This window comes from Betta splendens, chromosome 8 (assembly GCF_900634795.4).
Source record: "Betta splendens chromosome 8, fBetSpl5.4, whole genome shotgun sequence".
NCBI lineage: Eukaryota > Metazoa > Chordata > Actinopteri > Anabantiformes > Osphronemidae > Betta > Betta splendens.
The window spans coordinates 3,811,673-3,835,581 of NC_040888.2; the positions used below are offsets into that span (position 1 = coordinate 3,811,673).

At 48.6% G+C, this 23,909-nt stretch overlaps 3 protein-coding genes across 23 annotated transcripts in view; 2 read left to right on the forward strand and 1 right to left on the reverse strand.

Annotated features, from left to right (window-relative positions):
- The window catches only part of cacna1aa (calcium channel, voltage-dependent, P/Q type, alpha 1A subunit, a), a 49,273-nt gene extending 33,090 nt beyond the window's left edge, over positions 1-16,183 (forward strand). For 6 of the 21 annotated variants that reach the window (XM_055510957.1, XM_055510962.1, XM_055510967.1 and 3 more), the window contains 11 exons: positions 548-644; positions 4,426-4,531; positions 4,876-4,983; positions 5,686-5,789; positions 6,809-6,924; positions 7,005-7,137; positions 8,125-8,238; positions 9,253-9,291; positions 10,632-10,848; positions 10,928-11,223; positions 12,055-16,183. In XM_055510957.1, coding sequence (XP_055366932.1) covers positions 548-644; positions 4,426-4,531; positions 4,876-4,983; positions 5,686-5,789; positions 6,809-6,924; positions 7,005-7,137; positions 8,125-8,238; positions 9,253-9,291; positions 10,632-10,848; positions 10,928-11,223; positions 12,055-12,861 — 2,137 coding nt within the window. In that variant the 3' untranslated portion in view covers positions 12,862-16,183. Of the gene's footprint in view, positions 1-547; positions 645-1,409; positions 1,507-4,425; positions 4,532-4,875; positions 4,984-5,685; positions 5,790-6,808; positions 6,925-7,004; positions 7,138-8,124; positions 8,239-9,252; positions 9,292-10,631; positions 10,849-10,927; positions 11,224-12,054 lie in introns of all 21 variants that reach the window. The other 15 variants (XM_055510961.1, XM_055510974.1, XM_055510972.1 and 12 more) reach the window with 13 other exon arrangements.
- Positions 16,184-16,304: 121 nt separating this feature from the next.
- LOC114860037 (LITAF domain-containing protein-like) lies at positions 16,305-18,807 on the reverse strand. Its single transcript, XM_029158289.3, has 5 exons — positions 18,671-18,807; positions 17,688-17,821; positions 17,502-17,543; positions 16,823-16,967; positions 16,305-16,739 (listed from the first exon to the last, which is right to left on the reverse strand). The coding sequence occupies exons 2-5, from the start codon at positions 17,809-17,811 to the stop codon at positions 16,634-16,636; spliced, it is 417 nt and encodes a 138-aa protein (XP_029014122.1). The 5' UTR covers positions 17,812-17,821; positions 18,671-18,807; the 3' UTR covers positions 16,305-16,633.
- Positions 18,808-21,233: 2,426 nt separating this feature from the next.
- On the forward strand, positions 21,234-23,817 carry LOC114860035 (myeloid-associated differentiation marker homolog). The gene is made up of 2 exons (XM_029158286.3): positions 21,234-21,693; positions 22,102-23,817. The coding sequence occupies exons 1-2, from the start codon at positions 21,436-21,438 to the stop codon at positions 22,690-22,692; spliced, it is 849 nt and encodes a 282-aa protein (XP_029014119.1). The 5' UTR covers positions 21,234-21,435; the 3' UTR covers positions 22,693-23,817.
- The last annotated feature ends 92 nt before the right edge of the window (positions 23,818-23,909 follow it).

Genomic DNA, 23,909 nt, shown 5'->3' on the forward strand with positions numbered 1-23,909 from the left:
TATCTGCATTCCAGTGCCCGGTTGCCCTCATGCTGACCTATAGACTGCACAGAATCTGCTTTAAACAGGGGAAATGAAACTTGAACGTTTGGACTGAGGCAAATTACCTTTATTTACTATTATTGTCACTCTGATAAAACTGTTTCTTGACTAACATGCTGTTTTTCAACCCGCTGACACTGGACTCGGTCGCTCAGGGAACAGAAGACAGGGAGCACAAACACGCATGGAACGTGTATTTAAGAGGGAGGGAGTCTCCGAACCACTAGTGGTTATTAAGCCTTTAGCTGTTTAGCTTCCTTTAGCGATACTTAATTACATACACAGCCAGTAAGAAGGGGGTGGAACTAAGAGAGCGGAGAAGGTGAATGAAGATCACATTCAACAATGCTAACGTGAACTGTTTGATTGTGTAGCTCAATTTCCATTTTCAGTAAACATGTAAAGTACTTTGAGAAACTGTTTGCTCTTCCTCCCAGTGTTGAGTCTTCTCTCTGTGTGTTTGTGTATGAGTCTGTCTCTTATCTCACCTATATTCTTCTTGCAGCGGGCGCATTCATTATAAGGACATGTACAGTTTATTACGAGTTATCGACCCGCCTCTTGGCTTGGGCAAGAAATGCCCACATAGGGTGGCCTGCAAGGTTTGACTCCCATCCAAACAGAACCTCTCAAGCACACTTGCTAGCCACAGCATCCAGGAATGGAGTGAATGCCGCTTTGTATTTTTCTTTTTTCTTTTTTCATTTCAACTTTATAACTCGTTTCTCACCATTACCGACCTGCATTCTGAACTGCCGAGAGAATGTGCGGGACAATGCAGACACCCAGAGAAGCATGAGAAATGCACTAGATGAAATGAAAAAAATACACCCTAAGAAGTTTTAAAAGCTTGTAAAACAATTTTTCATTTTTTTTATTAACTCTTTTTGAGCCATGGCTGTAATGGAGCAAACTACGGTCGCCTCCTGTACTGTAGTGTTGCATTGTTCTTGGTTTTACGGGGGTTGGGGAAAAAGACAGAAACTGCATTGACTCCCCTCCCTTTTCCTCTCCTCTCCCCTCGCCCGGGCAGCGGCAGCTCAGCGCCTGCTGTCGAACTCCGCCCCGCTCCTCTGTGCAAACACAGAAGCTTCGATAAAAGAGGATGTTTACTCATCTTCCTCCTGTTGTCTCCTCTGTCATGTACACGACTCCGTCTCTTTTTCTAACATCGCTCGTATAAAAGCCAAATGATCACAGTCTCTCCGACGAAGCCCAGTAACCTTGTCTGTCTGTTGTTTTTCTACTCTCCTCCTCCTCCAACTCCGCTCCCTTCTCACGTTTCACTCTTCTTCTTCTTCTTCTTCTCGCTCTGTTTCTCCCCGTTGCCCTTATTAACGGTGTGGTGGCACTGGCTGATGATGCAGTGGCAGGATCAGTTGCAGGGAAATGTATGACATGCTCAGGCACATGTGTCCTCCGCTAGGCCTCGGGAAGCGGTGTCCAGCACGGGTGGCCTACAAGGTCAGAAAGGCCCCCGTCGTCACTCCAGCCTTCCATGGGTGTCCGCTGGTTTGGGGGGAGGGGGGTGGCGGGGGTCAGGAGGGAGGGGCCCAGGGCTTCCAGTGCTCAACGTGGTGTAAACTTTAGTGTCGTTCCATTGGTTGTTTCTGTTTCTTTCTGTGGAGGTTTGGGGCGGCCTCGTTGGTGTTGTGGCATTGTGTGGTGGCAGGTCAGGTTTAAGGTCTAGACCCGGGGGGAGGAATCCGCAGGAGGGGACGAAAGGAGGGACCTTCTCAGCTCGTTTGCACCGCGACAGCGGCGCGCGCACACAGACTCACTGACACAGACTCGCTTTGCAGCGAATACAGCATCGACGGCAAAGATGAGCTGCACAAACACGTCCCACACGCCGACACCCTCTGCGAGTGCAGCAGGGCTCGGAAGGTCCGCCAGACTTAGGTCCTCCGACTCGTTCCGTCCTGTGGATGCAACGCACACACACACACACACACACACACACACACACACACACAGAGGCACACACGGAAATAGGTCATATCGCCCGCACATAGATATTCTCTGTGGCTTGTCACGGTAGAGAGAGCAGAAGGGCTTGTGTCAGTGATGTGTTTTCCTCAGGGAGCCTTTGGTTGCCACACAGACGCAGTTCTCTCGCTGTCACCCTTCATGTAGCAGCTCCAAGCTCCCGAGCAGCCTCTTCTATCTGCAACTCCAATCTCCCCTTTGTCCTTTGGTTCTGTCGTCAATGCAGTTCTATTCTGTTTCCAGCCCCCCCTCATCTCTGCATATTCCTCCCTCTCCACACACACACACACACACACACACTTCCTCACCTGCCTTCTGCATGGCCGTGCACCCTCCCTCTCCCCCGCTGCACACGCCCCAGTCTGTCATAGAACCAGCACAGACAGCTCATCAAACACCAATTGTTATCAGAATAGACATATAAATATGTATTTATACAGTGATAACAATACATTTACTTCCATACTACCACATCCCACCACATACCACATAGTCCCGTAATTGCTTTTGTGATCAGCTCGACAGCCTTATAAATCACCACGGGCAGATCACTGAGCCTCGGGGGGCAGCCGGCCAAACAGCCTGTAGGCACAGGAGATCATTCCATTTTGTACCATTGCTTTATCCAGATCTCCTTTTCCAGCTGACCTGGGCCAGAAAGTACTGACGTTCCTTACTATTAATAGACGGGGAATGAAAAATTCATATCCCCGGGCTACTCTGTTTGGCTGCATTATACAGAAACCTGTACTTGATTGTATTAAAATTAATTAGGACCTGAGTGGTTTAACGTGTACTCGTTGACCCAGGTTTTGGCACCTTTAGCTCCGTCTTCTTCGGTGTTCTTCTTTGTGTTATTTTAACCTCCACCATCAATATAGTAAATAATCCTATTTTTTGACCATTTCCATAAAAGCCTCCTCCCTGAACTGCTACTTAAATCTCTAATACCTCGTTCTCAACCCCCCTGACCGGCTCCTCGTGCATGTTTATGTCAAAGCTTCCCTCGCTTTCCAATCTGCCCCTTGATGGTTTCTACCATGTCATGGTTTTGCCCCACCTCTCGCACCACTATCTGTGCCATTGAGAGAATTCATCCCCTACTGAACCTCTGCCCTTCCAGCGAGTCCACAGAACAATGATCCATTTAGCTCCTCTTTAATAGGGACCTGGGAGCCTTCAGGCAGGACGCTTTGACGCTAAGCCAACTGTGGCTTCGGTTTTTGTTCTTGTTTTTTTGCATAGTTTTGTCTTTTGTCTACTTTTGGTCACTTTTTCTTCTGCTATACTTCAACTCTTAACTTAATGCTTGTTGTTTCTCTATCATTTATTTCCCATAAGCCTTCCTGTTCAACTCATACTGCATCTACTCGTCTCACAAACTTAATATTTCTTCATATTCGCTTACGTTCACTATGAACGCCGTTTATGCAGATTGGCACCAAAACAAACACGCCCATGGTTTTCCCTTCACATTCCACAGAATGCTGCTCTCTCTCACCTATTAACCCTCACGTCTCTGCCCATTCTTCACACATCAGACAATTAGCGACAGAGTTACGTCCTCTACCATTCCAGCCAAGCCCCATCATGTAGAAATTTTCTTATATCCTCCAAGGATAGTCAGAAACCCATTCAAATGTCACCAACAGAGGGTGCTTTCTGTGAACGGCTGCGCAGCTGCTTGTCCTGTGAGGCGTACGCCTTTGCATCGCATGTCGCATGAGGGTGGAAATGTGCAAGAAGGGTTTAGGGGGACGGGGATTACAAAAGTTTTAGTGGATGAATCAAACGGTAGTTTGTTAATCTGGGTCTAGGGGGAGGCATGATGTGCTGCATGTCTGTCTTCTGTCACTAGACACACACAAACACCGCTGTGAGTTGGTATGTGTCTTCGTACTGCCTGTTTTTATTATAAGCCAACAAGACCTGTACATGATCAAACCAATAAAGAGGAAACAAAGTGTTTGTGTTCTTTAGAACAGTCTCCCCACTGTTTTTGACTTATTGGTTTATCACCTGGTCTCTGTTGTTTTGACTGTGAACCTCCAAACCACTAGGGGGAGCTCTGGATACGAGCAGCTGCTGCTCAGTCTGTCCTCCTTAAGACTGTGGTTGACCCGACCCACAACACAAGCAGCATTTCAACAATCCTGGCACTCAGGTGCTTTTATTGTACACGACTGTGGGCTTTTTGTCACCACACTGAATTCTATATTTGTGTAATTGATAGCGTAGCAGCGGCTGCTGCATGCATTGCTCCTCAGTCCGCTTTACCCAGGCTCTCCATGTTATCCCCCCCCCTCCCCCTCGTTACCTGGAGGTTCCACAAACATGCCGCCACAACTGCGTTCTGATTTTCTCACTGCTTCCCCCCGACTGGCATTTCTACAGAGACTGCTCCGCATGGATCTGCCCGTGGCTGACGACAACACCGTCCACTTCAACTCCACTCTCATGGCTCTGATCCGCACAGCCCTGGACATAAAGATCGCCAAGGGTACGGAAGGTTTGGTTTCTCTTTTGCCCCCTTTGGTCCTGTTTCTTCCTCTTCCTCACGTTTCCTCAGCAGTGCTGTGGAAAGTGGGCTTTCATGTGAAACCGAGACCCTCTCGGTTTGCATACAGATGTACTAATGAGCATTTCTTCTGTCTGTTTTCATGTTTGTATGTCCCTTCCTGTACTCTGTGAACCTGACTGGGTGAATGGCGCGCGTGTGCATAAATGTACCTTTCTGTGCCTGCTTGTTCATGTGTTTCACGTGAATCTGTGTATCATATATAAATGTCGGTGTGTGCACGTATCTGTATGCGTGTGCATGTATTTGTGTGTAAACATGCCCAGGGGGGATCGACAAGCACCAGATGGACGCCGAGCTGAGGAAGGAGATGATGGCGATCTGGCCCAACCTCTCCCAGAAGACGCTGGATCTGCTGGTCCCGCCACACAAGGGTAAGTTGCAGAGCGTGGGCGCCGGTGCAGCGGCGAGGCTCGGACCGGGCCTCCAAGCGCCGCCCAGCGCTGTGAGGTTGCTTCTCTTCACCCGCCACCCGAGGAATGCTTCTCTCAACCAATCTCTCTCACCGCCGCACCCTTTGACCCAACCGGCACGCCGCCCCAACAGTCGCACACACCAAATAATGAGACGTCCCTATTTGGTTGGATTAAGATGCACACAGACACACAAACACACCACCCCCAGTCCCAGACTTCCCCTTGAAATGTGCCTGAGATCAGAGGGTGCCTTGCTATAGATTAATTCTCTATAGAGGTCTTTTCACTCTGGTGACACCTCTTATTGTTGCATGTGGCTAGTGGCTGCATGATAAAACATTTTTATGTTTCAGTTTTAGTAAGTTTAAGAACCTTTAATTTGTGCATTATGATATTTTCTAATGCAACCACACAGCTTGGAAGATGTTGATTGCAAATTACTGGAGGGCTGATGTTTTGTTAGTATGATGATTTGAGCCGTGACATGAACCAGACAGTAAGAGTCGATGTGTGAAAAGACTTGCTCACCTTCATGTTTGTGAGGGCTGTGTGAGAGCGAGCCCCGGCTCGTGTGCATGCTGTACCACTCTGTACCATTCGTCGCGCTCAGGGTCCATTCCAAAGGGTCTAATCTTGCAGGGTAACTTGTCATTCTCTCAGCAGCCACAGACCTGACTGTGGGGAAAATCTACGCTGCCATGATGATCATGGAGTACTACCGGCAGAGCAAGATCAAGCGCTCACAGGCCCTCCGTGATGAGCAGGTACTGTTGTCTGGAGACTAGCTCTGCGCTCGAGCCTGCATCCGGTAGACCAGAAGGCAGACTGATGCACTGAAAGCCAAGGCTGCGGGGCTGTTTCTTCTAATCATGTGGGCCGGGGCTGTGACAACCTCTGTCCAGGTCACAGAGTCGCCTCAAAGCAGCAACCAGAGGATCAAATCAATAAACACGCCCTCGATAGCAGACATGGTGCTGCCCCCTACTGGACACAAATTATTTTCAGAAATTGACATCCAAACAAAAACATTAGCGGCTTATTTGTGACTATTTGGTGTTTTTTAACAGGCAGATCTGTTGTCACCGTCCCCAAAGTGCCTTTGGCTGTAAATCCTGGGAATGTTCATACCGGCTCCTTCTGCTGAGCTGGGTTCTGCCTTGTATCGACTGCTTGTTACGATACCGACCACATCGCCAGTGCTTGTTAAGTCGGACTGTTAAATATGCATAGACAGCGCAGCACCCATCCCCGCGTTTGCCCACTACAGACACGACGTTAGCGTGGAGCCATTTATTGGCCTCTGACCGGTTTGAATGGCGGAGAAACGAGCCAGGCTGGCTCCACTTTGTGTGGCAGAAGTTTATCCAGCGAGCATGTGCACAATAATGACAGTCAATGAAACCATAGCAACTTGCTACATTGCTATAAAACGAATGACATGTCATGTTTTACCCGTGTGATCATGCATTTGACCGTTGTTACCCTCCACAGGACTGCAGCGTCGTCCATCCCTTCGCTTTTCTTGATGTATTTAGGAAGTAGAGTATTTAACACTAACATCATATGGCAACTAATCTTCAGAGGACACAGAACGGTTATTGATTACTGAGCTCGAGACCTGGATGCGTGGCCGCTTTGTCGGGTCACGGGAGGCTGTCTCTTTTCCTTCCTAGCTGCCAGTTTATCACTCTTCCATTGCCTGTTGCTGCTCTGCTCCTCTTCCTGCATTCTCCTGTCAGTCTGCCTGATAGCTGGCGACGGCCATGTTGTATATCTCACACAGAATCGAACGGCATTACTGTTTCAGCGCGTGGAGCCACCTTCCCCTGCTCAGGACGGGGGTCCGGGACTGAACAACACCCTCCCTCCACCTGAAACAACAGGAACTCTCAACAGCCTGTGAGTTGGTGTTTTACTGTTAACAGGAAGTGGTTGGGTTGATGTGAGTGACTTATAGACAGTGTGTGTGTGCGTCACAGACCTGTGGAGGGCGGACTCCCACAGAGTCAGTCGTGGGTAACGGCTCGTGCTCAGGAGATGTCCCAGAAGGTCGGCAGCTGGAGCCCTGAGGGACACCCTGAGGACGGGCTGGGAGGCATGACCAACTCTCAGGTAGAACCGAGGACCCCGCGCAAACACTCCCTGCGTCCTTTAATGTTCATGTGTGGGAAATCTGTATGAGCAGTCATTTACACGTGACTTTTTTTGCATCGTTTCTGTTGAGTGACCTTTCAAAGAAGCGCTGAGGACACTGAAGGTGAAATGAACTGTTACAGTAATAACAAAATAATCATGTATTTACAGTTTTCTGTACTATACAGCACGGCACCTCCATTGAAACAACACAATCATTACATTATCAACAGTTAATTACAAGAAGAAGAAATCATATATAACGTTGAATATACTATACAGTACTTATTACTTAAAGCCACATCTTAAATACTGTAAGTACTTAAGTAGTAGATTAGAAGAGCTGATTACTGTGAGACCATTCTCATGCCTAACCACTAGGTCATTCTGATTTCCAGCTGTGGTCCTAACGTGATTCCCCGTTTTGCGCTTATGCGATTAGCTCCATCTCTCTAACCTGTCTCCTCACACAGCTCTCGATCTGAATGTTTCCATGTTTCATTCAGAGTCGTTCCTGCCTCCGTCCTCAGAGTGGTTCATGTCTCTGTCCTCATGCTGTTAAACCTCTCTGCTCGTAGACCTCCCACGGGGCCTGGCCGGCCTCTGTGCCGGTCAGTCGGGCCTGTGACGCAGCCGGACGCCCGCGTTGATCAAACGAGGTCTGGAGAAGTTTAAACACCGGTGTTGAATAGAAGAGAGTGGCCTCGCACATCATTCAAACCAGTTTGAATGATAGCCTAGAGAAATTAAATGCCGACAAGGTGAAAAACAGCACGAAGCTCTAAGAGATGACAGCTGAATGAAAACTCAAGCATACACACACTCACTAAATTCCCCCTCTGAGCAGTTCTCCCCCCCGGGCCCCTCGGCCCCCCGGGCCCCTCGGCCCCCCGCGTCTCCGCCCACCCCCCCTCGTTTCCACGGCAGCCAGTCACGCCATCTCCTGCTCTCCTGCTCTGTTTGCAGACGGTAGAGATGAGAGAGATGGGGCAGGATGGTTACTCGGATACCGAGCACTTTCCACCAATGGAAGGCCACGGCAGGGCCGCTTCCATGCCCCGCCTCCCAGGCGACAACCAAGTGAGCAGCATTCTCACCCTTCCACTCTCTTTCTATTTCCCCCATTTGTGCCATATTGTGTCACGTTCGTTAGGGTCTGACTCGTTGCCGACCAATTTGTTGCCGTGGTTACTGCGCAACCCAAATACAGGGTGTACTGTAAATGCATCACAAGTTAAATCCAGCTGTTAATGACGGCAGGCATCTCCTCATTACACGTTACTGAACTTGTTTGTAAAACTTTTTGCAGCTGAAAGGAAAAGAGGCAAAGTCAGACCCCTTGTTCCCCTCGTGTTGTCTTCCTCCTCTTCTCCATCACCCTCCCGCCTGCATGAGTGTGTGTTTTTTTTAACTGATTGCTCATTGTCACTTGTCCATGTGTCGTTGTCATGTTCTGGTGAGTGCTCTGGTTGTCATGTGCACACACACCTACACACAGACAGCACATGCGACTTACACACGTCTCTTCCCCTCATTATTACTGTTATTTATTGTTTTTTGTTGTTCTTGTACTAAACTGTTTCTCTTCCTACCAAAGGTCGCTGATCTACTTTTGAATCTCGGGGGTTTATAGTTTTTTCCAGCCGGGACTGAGAGCAGAATGAGACGTTGTGTTCCACATGTTTGTGTGCGTGTGCATGTGTGTGTCTCTCTTTCCGCTTGTGTGTGTGTGTGTGTCTGTGTGCATTCCCATCCGTGCGTGTGTTTCGCTGACGGTCCTCACTGCTGTTCCTGTAACTGCTGCTTCTGTGTCTAATCGGACTCTTTCTCTGTCTTCTTTCCTTGCTTCCTTCCTTCCTTCCTTCCTTCCTTCCTTCCTTCCTTCCTTCCTTCCTTCCTTCCTTCCTTCCTTCTCTCCTCACGCATCTCATCTTGGGTTGAACCTTCAACCTCTTCTGTCGCGTACCAAACCATTGGAACCTCTCCCCCTCGACCTCCCCCGTCCTCCCCTCCTTGTTTTGTGCGTGTGCTTCACGTCACCACACCTTCTGTGTGTTTGTGCGTCTGTGCTGTGTCTTCTCTGTGCTTATGCAGCAGCAGAGGAAAGGGAAACACCGTGGCAGTAACCTCAGTGTATGTACCCTGTCTTCCCTGTCTCATCTCCCTTTTCCTCCTCTCGTCCACTCACTTCACACAAACTCTCCAGCTCTCGTGTCTCCTGTGTGCCATTTGTTGTGTTGTGATCATTTCTAGGGCAGGGGTTCCTTTAGAAACTGTTAAAGGGAGCACTTCCGGCATGACCAGATGTGACGCTGCTTCCAAACGGCTCCCAGCATCATTAGCTACTTGTGCACTTGCTGTAGTGGAGTTGCGATGGGCTGAACTCTGCACGTTTCCTCTCATCATAAGCTGCCGGTGCTGCTGTCATTTGGTCTCTCTCTCTCTCTCTCTCTTCCTCTCTCGCTCTCCCAGCTAGTGCCCTGTCCTTATGCTTGTGTGTCATTGTCTAGCTCTTCATACACATTTGCGTGTCTGCATGTGAGACATTTGTTGGAATCAGTTTCTTTCAATCCAGCGTGAGTGTGTTGTGTGTATGGGTGAGGTTCGACTGTGCGATTGGCTGATTCTCTGGTTTACGTGTCTAATACACATGAAGTAGCGCGCGCTACTGCGGCCTGGTGCGCTTTACATGACCAGGTGAGCACGTTGTGGCACCATAGGCTCTGTCCTGATGTCCTGCCTGATATAAAGCTGTGGAGCGAGGACTCAGGACAACCCCTATGTCCCTGCATGCAGCAGGAAAGCACGCCAAACGCCTGGCGCAGCCTGGAATGTGCCGGGTTCAGGGGGTCTGAATGGAGGCGCGCTGACCCGTCTGGTCCCCGCGTCCTGTAACAGATGCATGGACGGCATGGCTGTCTGCCACCATCTCTGCGTTTTATTTATTTTTAGTCTTTTAATTTCTTGAATACAGTTAGGTCTCTGCGGCAGGGGTTGGCACCGACTGTACCTTCAGCATTGATTATTTCTAGACTGGCTCGGTTATTCAGGTGCGGTGGAGGTACACGCCTCAGGGAATTCTAAAAATACCATTCATGCAGAAGCATAAAAATTCATAACACAGATTGGCTGCTATTTCACTCTACTGCTGCCGAGCATCGATCTAAAACCTCTTAAATATGTGGACTTAATCTGCTTCTAAATATGGAAGAGTCAGGCATTGAAGACCTCCATGCTTGGCACAAAGTGTTTCATCATTTGACTCACAGCATTTGAGGGGTCAGGAAGTTGTGATAGAGGAATGTAAGATAAATAGTGTCTGCATGATTGTTCACTGATGTGGGAGTGTTTGGTTTGGGGTGGAAAGAGGGAGGTGCATGGAGTTGAAGCAGCATCATTCTCTCATTCCATAGAGGACGTAAAAGCCCCAAATGCCGATAAAAGAAAAGACTTCCTCCCTGTTTCTCTCTCAGACCATCAGCGACAGCAGCCCCATGAAGCGCTCTGCCTCGTCACTGGGCCACAGCCGGTCCGGACGTGGCCACAGGGACAAGAGTGGGGCGGACAGCTACAACATGGACCGGGTGATTCCCGAGGAGGGCCGGACCTCCAGACACGGACACCGCCGAAAAGACCGGGCCCATCGGGCGTCTGAGAGGTCGCTGTGCCGCTATGTGGAGGGCGACACAGGTGGGAAAGGCTGCACGCGCTCTATGGGATGACGTCATCCACCTTTGTAGTCTGATCACTCAAATAACTCCCCCATCAGGCCTGGGAACGGACTTGAGCACGACCACCCAGTCAGGAGACCTCACGTCCAAGGAGCGCGACAGGGACCGCGGCCGCTCCAAAGACCGCAAGCACCACCACCACCACCACCACCACCACGGCTCCGTGGACAAGGAGCGCTACGTAGCGGAGCGGGGGCCCGAGTACGGCCACCGGCACTCCCGCGACCGGGAGCACGAGCGCGAGCGGGAGCTGGAGCGCGAGCGCGACCGGGAGCGCGACCGGCGCTGGTCCCGGTCGCCCAGCGAGGGCCGGGAGTGCATGCCGCACAGACAGGTGGGTCGGGTGGGTTTGACCAGAGCCCACTGACAAAGGACAGCATGGGCGGGTTACAGTATGTTTTACACATACAGTATTTATAGTCGTGTGCATCCTGTATGTGCATTTGTCTTCTATACGAATTCTACAGGTAAATGCTTGTTAATCAAGTCACTGTTGTCAAATCACTGTTCCAGCAACCAGACAAATATGCATAGAAATGTATATTTGAGTACCTGACTGCTGCCCCCCCTCCCTCCTCCCCCAAAAGACCTCCAGTGTTCTCCCCCTCCCCCCACACCTTTCTTTTTTACACTGGCTGTTAATAGTGAATTAAAGAATTAATCAATGAAGGAGAAAAATATGGTTTCTCACATTGTGCTTTTTGTCAGAATAGATTCCAATTTTAAACTAAATTCGATGAATGTCCAGGCGCCATATTTACCCTGTACCGCGTGTGTTGCTCCAGGAATCAACCCTTTACCCTTCTTTTCTCCCGTCCTTGTTTTCTTTCCTCTGCGTGACATGTCGCTTCTCCATGTGTGTTGCTGTTCGGCCTCATCTTTATTATCCACGCACCCTGCTCTGTTATGTTCCGATGCCTTTCATTGTCACCCTTTTCTCCTTCACCCTCACCCACATGACGACTGGTGCTTTTATTCTTGCTGTGGTTCTTGTTGTCTTTTATTGCTTTCTCTCTGCCTCCCTGTCTTGCATCCTTTCTTTCCTCCTCTTCTTTCCCCTTTGTTTAATACTCTACCTTTCCCATTTCTCTACCTTACTCTACATGTTCTGTCGTTGAATTCGTGGTTCGTTCTTTTTATTTGCTTTATTTCACTTTTTGTGTAGGGCAGTAGTTCGGTCAGCGGAAGTCCTGTCCCCTCAACCTCGGGGACCAGTACTCCACGACGAGGCCGCCGACAGTTGCCTCAGACCCCTGCAACGCCTCGTCCTCATGTTACGTACTCCCCTGTGGTCCGTAAGGCCATGCCCACGCCAGCAGGGGCACCCCAGGGCAGACCCCCAGCCCCAGCCCCTCGTCACTTTTCTCCTGAGCCTCCCCAAGTCCAGGGCGCTCCACCCGCTGGCGGTCCAATGGCCCACCATGGCACATCCCGCCAGGCCCATCATCCCCCGACTCGTTGGGGAGACACAGGTGGGGGAGGTGGCTCCATGGAGGGGGATGGCTGCTTCTACAACCAGGACTACCAGGACTATGAACCGCCTGCCTATGAGCAGAACCCCACGCAGGGGGGCAACCCCCATCCCCATGCCCTGGCCAACCATCCCCTGCCCCCCCCACCACAGCCACAGCCACATAACCCTCATCCGATGCCTCAGCAGCAAGCACATTCAATGAACAACCCCCACCCTCATCCCCCACCTCAGCCACAGCCCGGTCGAACCTCTCCCAGGACTGCCCGCCATGCGACCCCTCCCACCACTGCCCTGACTGGGCCTGCACAGGGTCAAGTGCAGCCCGTTGTCCAGCGCCGCCTGCCTAATGGCTACCGGTCCTCATCACCTTCCACACATCTCCATGGACCCCCACATACAGGGCCCCACAAGGTCCTAGCTCCGGCCGGGCATCCTAGGGGTCCTCGCAAGGGCCTACACGAACCCTACAGTGAGACGGAGGACGATGACTGGTGCTAGCCCTGGGGGACGGGGGGAAGGGCGGAGGAGAAGGAATCTATGGATGGACTCAACGCTCAGAGCTTGAGCACTGACTGCCAAGTCAAAACCTGACTTCTATTTTGTCTGTTCCGTTTTTCCTCTCCTCCACTGCTGGGCTCGTCTCAAGGCCGGTGGACTGGAAGTGATGGGTGTCAAGAGTACGTGATGGAACAAGGATGCTCAGGCAGTGAGAGGAGGTACAGAACCATCCTCACGCTCCGCTTGCGCCGCTGTTGCATTCATCTCTTGATGCCAAATGAGATCCACCTCAACCTGCAGTTTTCAAGGAGACAAGCGGGACGGGGGACAGACACTGGTTTTTGTGTGTCTTAAATTATGCCTCTGGCAACAAGCTACAGCCAATTACAAGATGTCAAGAGTCGCAGCTCGACAACAGACACTTTACAGTTAAGGACAAAAGAACGAACACACTTTTTGCCCGTCAAAGCTAACTTTGGTTAAGTTAGCTGCAAAAAGAATCAAATCCAACCCTCCCAGCCACCAGTTGAATATTGATGAGTTTTATCATCTGTGTTTTTAAATATAGAAAACTGAACTGACGACCCTCCGCCTGTATGAGGTGAGAAGGGCCAAGTGGGTGGGAGAGTTGGGGAGAGTTGGATGGGGTTGACGAGTCGACCGGTAAAATCTAGACGACGGGTCGGGCGGGTCAAGGGTGTCGCTCCCCGCTCCCAGAGAACATCCTCCACCCAGAAACAATACGTCCAACCTCCTATGAGAGAAGAAAAACAGAAATGTGGAGAGAGATGGGTTTCAGAAACAAAAGAACAACCCAGTAACTGTTTTCAGCAGTATTTCTTCTATTCCTACAGCTGCTTCTTCTTCTTCCTCCTTCTCTTCTACTTCTTCAAAATATTGAAGCTTGAATCTTCTGTTGCACCCCACACAGCTTCGGTTTTTAGACTTGCGGAGTTGTTCACCCTGTGGAATCCTGCATGAATGATACAAAAAAAATAATAATAATAATAGCAACAATGTGATCTTCTGTATGTGGGGGGAAGTTTACCTCTGTCCTTTCTGTTGTGGTTCTCTTTCATAAAACCTGCCTTTCTGTTTCTCTCTCTCCCTCCCGCTCCTCTGTACAGCATCCTTCTCTCTGTACCTCACACTAAAACCGAGTGAGAAAGTCAAAGGGAGACTGGACCGTTACTGTATGTACAGCATATATAGAAGGAACCGAGTGATTACGTTTTGCTTGCTTGTCTGTACGTTCTGTGCCAAATGCCTGCCACTGATAAAGCTGGAATTGCACATATTTTTGTGGAAGTAACTTTTTGTAATTGCGGTGATGATTTAAACTAACATACTGGGAAGCAGGGTATAAAACAGGTGAAAGGCTGTAAAAGTCCACATTGGTGAATGACAAATTAGGAAAGTCTCGAAGTCTTCCAGGGTTTGGGCTTAAAGCAGAGACATCACAGAGGAAGAGACCAATAGAAAGGCAGAACTAGGAGAGACGCACTTCATCTTTGTTTCCTTTGTTAACGAGCGTAATAATGGTTAAAACCGATAGTATGGGTCATAAAAGTCACAAAAATGTTAATAATGAGGCAGATTCTCCATGTTTGGTCTTGTGTTTTGTTCAGTCTGTTTGTGTTGAGCTCAGCAATTCATTTTTCCAACCCTGAAGTGCAGCTTCAACCAGAGCAGCAGGGCAGAGACGGTTTCTTTGTGTCTCCTTCAAAAGACTAAGCGAACTCTAGACAGGGGTTCAATCAGACTGAGACTCCTGCCAACGCTGAGCCAGAGCTCCGCCCCCACCTGTCACCAGCAGGTGGCGCTGTGGCTTCTCTGCTTCTCCCTTTACCTCACTGCTAACGCTGAGCTTTTATACAGGATCCCATTCGCTCGCCAGTGTCTGAGTGAACACGGGCGACTGAGTTGAACAGTTCAGGTGTGTTGGAAAAACGACGTCTGGGCCTCACGGTTCTGGAAAACATCTACTGTTAAGTTCTGTGTGTTCCCCTTCTGTAGATCCTTATTTCAATGTGTGTGTTTCTGTGTGTGCCTCAAACTAACACTTGTCACAAGCGCACACCACCTGCAGCCCCAGCATTACTGTAATGACATGGATTCTTTTGTGCGTCATGCGTTTTACCTGGAGGCCTATCACATGTTGACCAGAGAATGCACAGAAAAAAAGAATAGAAAAAATAACTGCCTATTAGTGTCTTTCCAACCTCAGTGGAATGTCACAGACGAGCACTTCACATCACTACACTTAAAATCTGAAAGCTGCTGACAATGTAGCTTCTGGTTATGGGGTTTGTGTGTGTGTGTGTGTGTGTGTGTGTGTGTGTGTGTGTGTGTGTGTGTGTGTGTGTGTGTGTGTGTGTGTGTGTGTGTGTGTGTGTGTTTCCGATCATTTTTTTGCGTTATATGTTTCTGCTTCTGCTTTTCTTTTTTTAAAAATCTTAAGATATCGTCTGCCCATTCTAACTAACCTTAAATTGTGTGCGTGTGTGTGTGTCAGCAACCCCCTGAATGAAACATGCAAGGTCCCATAAATTCACGTTCCATCTCTGTGTCTATGCTGCAGTGAAATCCACTGACGCCAATTAACCACACAAAGTCTTCAAAAGGCAATGTAAAGCCGCTACTGAGGAGAAAAAAAAAAACATTTTTTAGGAAGAAAAGATTTTAAAAATGAAAAAATATCTAGTTCCAGAAATGCATGTGCTATGTGCATGCCACACCGTGGGTTAACAGTCATCTTCAGGACATAAAAGAAAAAGCAGAATAAATGAATTCAGAGGAATAAAAAAAAAGATATATAAATAGATAGATGTTTTTAAAAAGCAATGTTTCCTTTTTTCCTTCTATTTTTGAAAACAAAAAAGGTTAAAAAATACCCAAAAAAAACGTGAAGAAAAAAAAAACACGGCAGAGACTGATGAGAATCTGCGTCTCGTTTGTTTTCTTCTTTTACATGGGGTTGAGGCACAACACATACATGTGTAGGACGCCACACATGAACTGATTATACTGGAAAAAAAACACAGTTCAGACGATGGTGTTTTGTCCCTTCTGCTCTGTGTGAGGGTCCGAGGGAGCACGGGCCAAGTCTGATGATGCTCTCCTCAGACTTGGCTCTGGAACCTTGGATCTCTCACTCGCTCCCTCCTCTCTCTCTCTCTCTCTCTCTCTCTCTCTCTCTAACTCTGTCTCTCTCGCACTCTTACCTGTCACTTTCTCAACCTGTCTCACCGCTATTTCTACCAGTGCATTTTGTAATTCCAAGCAGAACTCTTCCTAAAGAATAAAATCCAGAGAGAATGCACACTGCTCTGCCTCCTTTCTTGTCTGAATCATATTCACTTTAAACAGGTTTTACACGATGCATTTTGATGCATTTACATTACTGACCTCCCAAACACATCCTCAAGTTCAACATTCCACCGTTCATATGGACATATGGCGTTTATTAGAAGCAAACAACCTGAAATATTGAGACCTGAAATATCAATTATATCAATATCACTGACAGAAGAATAGTAAACATATTTCACAGTAAATGCCACAGCCACTTGCTTTAATAACAAGCAGCTTATAAATGATGTTATTTTAAGCATATTGGATTATATTACGGAATGATTTCACTGCAGGTAAATGTGTTGAGTGCACATTTATTATAAGTGCAGCTTTATTTTGTTCACTATTACCATAAGCTAGAGTTAGTCTATGAAACTCTACAGAAACGTGACACCTGACATTCACCGACAGGTTCGTTTCACATTCGCTTGTACACGTAGACGATGTTTCGGCAGTTTGGACAGCGATGCTCCACATCTTTACAGGAGTCCACGCAGAATGGGATGCAGCAGCAGAGGAAACACCTGGAGGAGGAAGACGGTGAATTTAGGCCAAACGGAGTGAGGTTTCAGATTTCTACCCTGTGATTGGCCCAAAGCATTTTTACCCAAATAACGCGAGGCCGCCACAGATGAGCCAGGTGAGCAGGCCCGTTTGGTGCTCCGTCACCGTGATCACCGTCTGCTGGCAGTGGGGACACACAGTTTGTCCCGGCATGTCGGTTAGCGTAGGCGATACCACGACGTGAGTCACTGGACGAGAAATGCAAAGAGGAAAGTGTTATTTGGAGGACTTACTTGTACAAACCTGCAGATGTAACTCACAGGAACCAGTTCTGCGGTGCATGATGTGATTTCTAATCATTTGCAGTGACAAATCGTTTATATGATACATAAACATATTATTGCTGTATCCTAGCACTGCATTGGCGAAGCTCGGCCAGCAGAGGGCGCTGGTGGCTGTAATTTGATAAGCAGAGGGCCTGTTTTGAACAAAATGCTGTTTGCTCAGTACAGTGGCTCAGTCCTTCATGGATCTACTGTAATAAAACATCATTTCAGGTCAGACTGATTTTAATGCAGAGCAGAGGCCCAGGAAGATTCACAGAGCAAACTGAACAACAGTGTTTTGTTTGATTGAGCGTGGAGGCAACAAATGGCCCATTGATCAGATCAGGTTCGTAGGAGGCGGCAGACGTGTCACACATGACCTGCCGCTCTGTTTACACGACAGTTTGTGAGTCTGAACCTTCAGCATACATGCGTCTGACTCATGAGTCGCCTCACCTACTGTGGCAGGTGCACCTGGTCCTGGGGGATAAGGAGCACCTGGCAAAAGACAAACAGCTTCATTTTCATAAGTCATCTACTGAAGCAAATCAGCGTTTGCATGAGCGACATATGGCACAGAATGTTTAGATTTACTGCTTGTTTTATTTCTGGATGTTGGTCAAACGCTGTGCAAACACAGACCTCCCTGGTATCCAGGCGGTGGAGGTCCAGCAGGAGGCATGAAGCCCGGCTGAGGCATGGCCCCCCCATAGTTCATAGGCGGCCCTGGATACGGCGGAGCCGCCTCCACTGGTCCTTTCTCCATGGTCCAAAGTCTTGACAAAAGCATGAAAAGTATGAAAGACACTCGTATCATTTTCTGCATATATACAGTAAGGTAAGAAAAACAGTAGGAGGTCTGTGATACGGTGGGAATTGGAACATTGTGTCATTGTGCCGATGTTCATGTGTCTCACATCCTCTTTCCACTCTAAACAAAAGTGGATGCTTGAGCTGTAGTCAAATACAGTAGTCAAATAATCCCAACACGTTTCACACTGTGGATATTTAAAGGATTAAAAGCAGCTGACTGCTTCCTGTGGTTTCCAATGATGTATGATTGATATTAAACCTTCCACAGGTCTTTATTCAAGTTTCTAAGGAAATGACCTCAAACCTGCACTTGAGTTTCCTATTAAACCTCCACAGTAGCAAACGTAAAAGCAAAACCATAATGCACTCAATCCATTTGAGCCACTTTGTGTGATGCAGTGTGGGTAAAGAGCAGCCGTTCTGCATCATCTCCCGGAAGTGGTCGGGGGCAGTAAAGTTAAAGGAATTTGCCCCCACATTTTTTTCCTTCACCCCAGTTTGCACCGCGACGCCACCAGAACAGTCCTCGTGAGGCTGCTGCGTCCCATGAGGATTCTATTGAAATCGAGTTAGAGCAACATGAGCAACAGGAGCCGCACACGTGACGGAGCCTCTCCAGTCGAGCCTCGCCCTCCTCCGTCTGACGCGACGTCCTCGGCTCGTACGAGACACAATCACCATAAACCCCCGACGATTAAACCCAGTCCGTCATGTGCCAGCGAGGCGCGCTTGCCATGAAGCGCATTGGGATTTACATCCAAAGTGCAGCAGTCGCTCCTTCCACAGATACACGTTAAAAGAGTGGCTCCTACCTGTGGCTTCCCTCCAACAGAGGCTCAGCGATGGGTTGAGGCGGTCGTGGTGGAAGCAAAGAGGAAAGTGAGCGAGCGCAGCGAGAGCACTGCTCCTTCCTGTAACACGTGTTAATGGTCAACAGGCTCCCCACGCTCCTCCTCCCCTCACCCGGTGAGTCAGAAGGGAATTTCTGGGGTGTAATATTCAAAGGTCGCGCACACGAAGGGCAGCAGGAGTCGAGCTACGAGAGGACGGAGAAGGAGAGGGATGTGATTTTGCTGCAGGACAAGGACTCCATTGTTGTTGACATAATACAACGCCTCAGTAATCCGTCAACAACCACATAGGCTGTATATGAAAACCCGTGGGGCCCATACGTCCAGGCACGAGGCTGTTTCAAAAAACAGACGCTTCCCAGACTCTCGGTTTCTAGCCGCGTACCTGTTCTGTGGTCTCCTGCAGTTGCTCACTTCACTTGAAAGCAGCACGTTAGATTAATAATCAAGCCGACTCTGCTTCCTGGTTCCAGCCGCTTCTCGGTACAGTTCTGTAAATGAGGACGCGATAATCCACACATTATTGGTTTATGATGGGGTGGGGCTCCTCTGAGGAGGCTTTCAGGAGCAGGGAGTGCCGTGTGTTCTCAGCTGCCTCAGGTCAATGGAGGTGATCCCACGCTGCGTTCGAGCACAAATCAGATGCTCAATCTTTCTGGTTCTGTTTCTGCTTCCAGGTTCGTGTTTCTCGTCTCTCCGGGGTTGTTCACGCTCAAACCACAGGTCTACAAGGTACAGGTCTACACCGCAGCTACAAAGCCCACTCAAGCTTTGACAAGAAGTTCAGTTTCGGTGGATGTGGCCTATTGAAACAATGTTAAAGGTGTCATTTGTCACATTTCACAGACAGACAGAAAACAGAGGCAGTTAATAAATATCAGCCTACCATGAACATGAAAGATGCCGACCACGTCAGTGGAGCTCTTATTCTGAAAGGTCTGTTTAGCTCTATGGTCATTTGCGATACTTTGACACTTCCTGTCTCCCACTGATTGGTTTCATCTGGTTCCTCTCTGTCTCTGGGGCGTGATTCTGGGTTATTGGGTTATGGACATTTAACTTGGCCTGGCCCACTATTGCCTCTTTAGACTGGACTGCCTTCAGGCTGTCTGGACAACATATGTTCTTGGATGGTGCTTCTGTATAAATGCTCAGTTTGAATCCTCTCTCCAACGTGGCCTCTGCTCTGCTACCTGCACTCTGTAATAACCTGTGACTAAGTGCATAACAATGCTGCAGAATGTTGTGACTGGCTCCCAACCAAGCCGTGTTCCTCTGGACCTCTCAGGGAGGAATGATGGATCCGGCCTCTCGCTGCTCTGTGGTGTTTTGGAAGGAAAAGAACCAAGCGCTTACGCAATGTCACTATTTGGCAACAGGAATTAGTCTTGACCCATGACGACCTGACCACAGACACCTCACAAAAGTCACATTACTCATCCGGTGACTGCGACGTTACTTTTTTACGTTATTTTTCAATCCACGTAAGAGAAAATATACAGAGGGAGTTTCCCATTAACTACGTCCAGATCCGTTAACTGAAGCATCTACGCATTCGAGGTGTTGGGTTCCATTTGCTAAGACTTGAGAGTTTTCTTTGTGCTCATTTTCTTTAACTCTGGTAACTAAATCTAAGAGGTGGCTCCTATTTTATATCCGTTCGACATTATCTCCTTCCTTCCTTCCTCCCCTTTGTTGCTTTCTGGCTCCGTGTTGCCTTAAAAGCAGGCAGCTGGAGGAGGAGGGAGGCCTGTCTGTCACAGACACAGACCCAGTTCATATAATAGAATGATCTGTCAGTCAGCTGACACCCATGCAGGGTGCAGTGCATCAGCAGCCCAGTCCCTGCTTTTTGCTTCGAGTTCAGCCGACCTGTGGCTGCTCTCTAAAAATAATCAGATTAGGGAGAAGAGAGGAAGTCTGGAAGTCGATGCAGGACGGAGTCTGTGCTGGGGAGGAGGAGGAGGCCACATCCACTGTAGGTACAGTACAGCAGACATTTAAAAATAACATTACTAATAGTACGTACCAATTTACACCAATACCAGTGAAAGCACCGTTAACTGGACTGTGTTTTACTCATGCATCATTCACTTCTCCTCAGCGTTGACGCATCTCTGCTGCCCTCTGTTGGTCGTGACCTGCAATGACGTGCTGCCTTAATGATGTGGACGTTTCAGCTCAGGTTGCGGGACTTTAAGGATCATATGAGACAAACAAACGTCACCACTGAGCTTCACCTTTAAGGCTTCACGTGAACTGGAACTCATGTTCCTCTGAGTTTGGTTTATTTAGTCAATTTAAAATAAAACCGACAAACATAAATGCAGCTAATGAATGCTTCATTTAGTGTCCTCACATCTGTCTTCCACTCTTCTCCTTTACTGTGCATGAGGCTCGATTCCTCGTAAGTCACTTGTGAAACAAGTGTGTGTGACACAAGTCAAGACACTTGTTTCACAAGTGACTTACACATGTTGAATAAGCGAAAACATGGAATATGCCATGATATCCCCCAGAGCTGCAACCAGAGGTGGTTCCTCCTTCGAAGGAATGAGGAACCATAAATGCAGCGCACACAGCCTGCCTTGACACGAACGCCCCGCGGCCGATGGGTAAAATGCAAATGAAGCACACACACACTTTGCTGCAACACGTTTCGCGATCCGATGCCACATACTGGATTTGATCAACTGACCATAATCTGAGCGCAGGACTCTATCGCCATGGCAACGGTGGACGTGAAGACGCTCACGGCACCCGTGGGCATCGTGCGGCTGCTGGAGGTGGTTTTCACCTGCGTCACCTTCAGCCTGGCGGCGTCGGCGACCACCGCCTTCTGGGTGTGGTGCATGTTCTCGTGGGGCTTCTGCTTCTCCATCACCTTCCTCGTGCTCCTGCTGGAGCTCATCAGGGTCCACGCGAAGCTGCCCATCTCCTGGACCGACTTCACCACGGCTTTCGCCATGTTGGCCACACTAATGGTGCGTGTTGTGTTCTCGTCTCGCTGCTCATCTGCATGTTAGCAGGTCATGTTGTCAGGAAGCTAATAGGAAAAAAAACACGTAGTCTAACCTGTTTGTGTAAGGTCTGCTACAAAGCAGCTTTTACTGTCAAATGCCAGAGAGTGCCACACACTCTTACTTCGATCAGGATCAGGAACCAAAAAGTGATACTAACTTTAACTCACTTTCCTCAGACCCATTACACTTACAATCAACTTTAATAAACAAAAATAAATAACTGGAAATGGAAGGAAAGAGTGGAAGTGAGCATGGTAAGAGAATAGGAAGCAGGAGAGAGAAAGGAAGCGAGGGAACGGCCCAGGGATCCGACAGTTTGACTAATGTTGATGTTAACAACAAGTAACGACCTCCTGATTCCCTCTCCAGGTTCTGGCAGCCTCCATCATCTTTCCCGTCTCAATCAACTGTTCCACCTGTGGCAGGCAGATTGGAGCCACCATCACCTCCATCTTGGCCTTCATCCTGTACGCCGTGGAGGTCGGGTTGACCCGGGCCAAAACAGGAGAACTCAGCGGCTTCCTGTCCACAGTCCCGGGACTCCTCAAGGTCCTGGAGGCCTTCGTGGCCTGCATCATCTTCATCTGCTTGGGCAACATCGACTATTATGTGATTCCATGGCTCCAGTGGTGCGTCACCGTCTACTCCATCTGCTTCATCTTCACGCTGCTCGTCATCATTCTCACCATCTTCCGCCTCCTTGCTCTCTCTGCACCGTTGAAGAAGGTCCTGACGTGCTGCAATGTGCTGGCAGTGTTGATGTACATGACAGCTGTGGTCGCCTGGCCGCTGTACAGCATCAGGAACACCCCCAGACCCAGCCCCTGCCCACGTTTCTGTCTTTGGGATAATTTAGTGGTCATCACCTTCATGACCGGCTTTAACCTCATTGCTTACATCATAGATACGGTTTATTTGATTAGAGACATTGTTGTTATGAGCATGAGCGTGAGTATATAGAGCGAGCAGCAGCCTCTACTGACTGTTACTGCTGCGCCCGCATCCACTGTAGGGAAATATCAACAGCCATGTATTTTTCTCTTACTGGGCTGTTCAGATTTAATACTTTTAGATTTCATGGGGCCCTGATCTTGGTCAATGTTGTGGATATTCGCCGATCCAGATGTTTCCTGGTTTCCACCCAGTCCTGAGCCACATGTGCTGCTGAGCCACATGTGCTGCTGAGCCACCGCTCCTCTGCCGCCCTCTGCCGAGCGTGTCACTGACCTGGAAAACCAACCTTAAGTAAATAAAAATAAATAAGAGCAGCAAAGCGCCTCGAGGAGGATGCGTCTCCGATCCCAAACGCTCGTCGCCGTGGGAACAGCTTGACCTTTTGACCCCCAATTGTGCCTCTTTAGCCCAGTTTTGAGTGAGACAAACTGTAAATTTCAGCTGGAACGGGTTCTGAATTTAGCCTTCCCAGATGACTTGGTGACCATGTCTTCATTGTGGGAACATCGTGACCTTGTAAACCAGGGATCCTTTCTGTCCATACAATAGAACACATGGCAGCTGACGGCTGCTTGATGATCAGGTCCTTGTAACAACAGTATCACCAGTTATTAAGTCTGGCCTTTTTGCTTCTTCGCAGGTTTCCTGGGGGGTGTTTTGTGTTTTTGTTGGGATTTACTGACTTGAACATTTCAGCTCAGCTTGTAGGACTTTAAGGATTATACTTGGACAGTACTTAGTCAGTATTTCTGTTTCTTACCATTTGGGTCCAGAACAAACAAACTCATCAATCTCTGATATGAACGACTGGACAGACAAACGCCACCTGATGGATTATGACGTTATTTGGTTCACGTTCATGTTCCCCCTCAGTTTGTCTTCATTACTTAACCTCGTACCCATAACTATCTTCTTCCACCCAATGAACGCGTCCTTTCCTTAATTAAGTGGCTCGGTTGTGTTTTTGGGGTGTGTACTTTGATTGGGGCCTTGTGCCTTTGGTGCTGCATGAGTGTGTGCTACATCATTAAGGGGGTGGGGGCTGAGATGACCCTCAACAGAGACTTAGTTCCATGCACTGTGAATACGTTTTGTCAGATTCTGTAAATAAATGGGGCACAGACAAATGTTTTTGGACTGAATGATTGACTTTTTGGAAATCTGCCCTGTCGCGTGTTGCACTCTCAAACAGGGACGATACAAACGTCCTGGTAAAAAAAAAA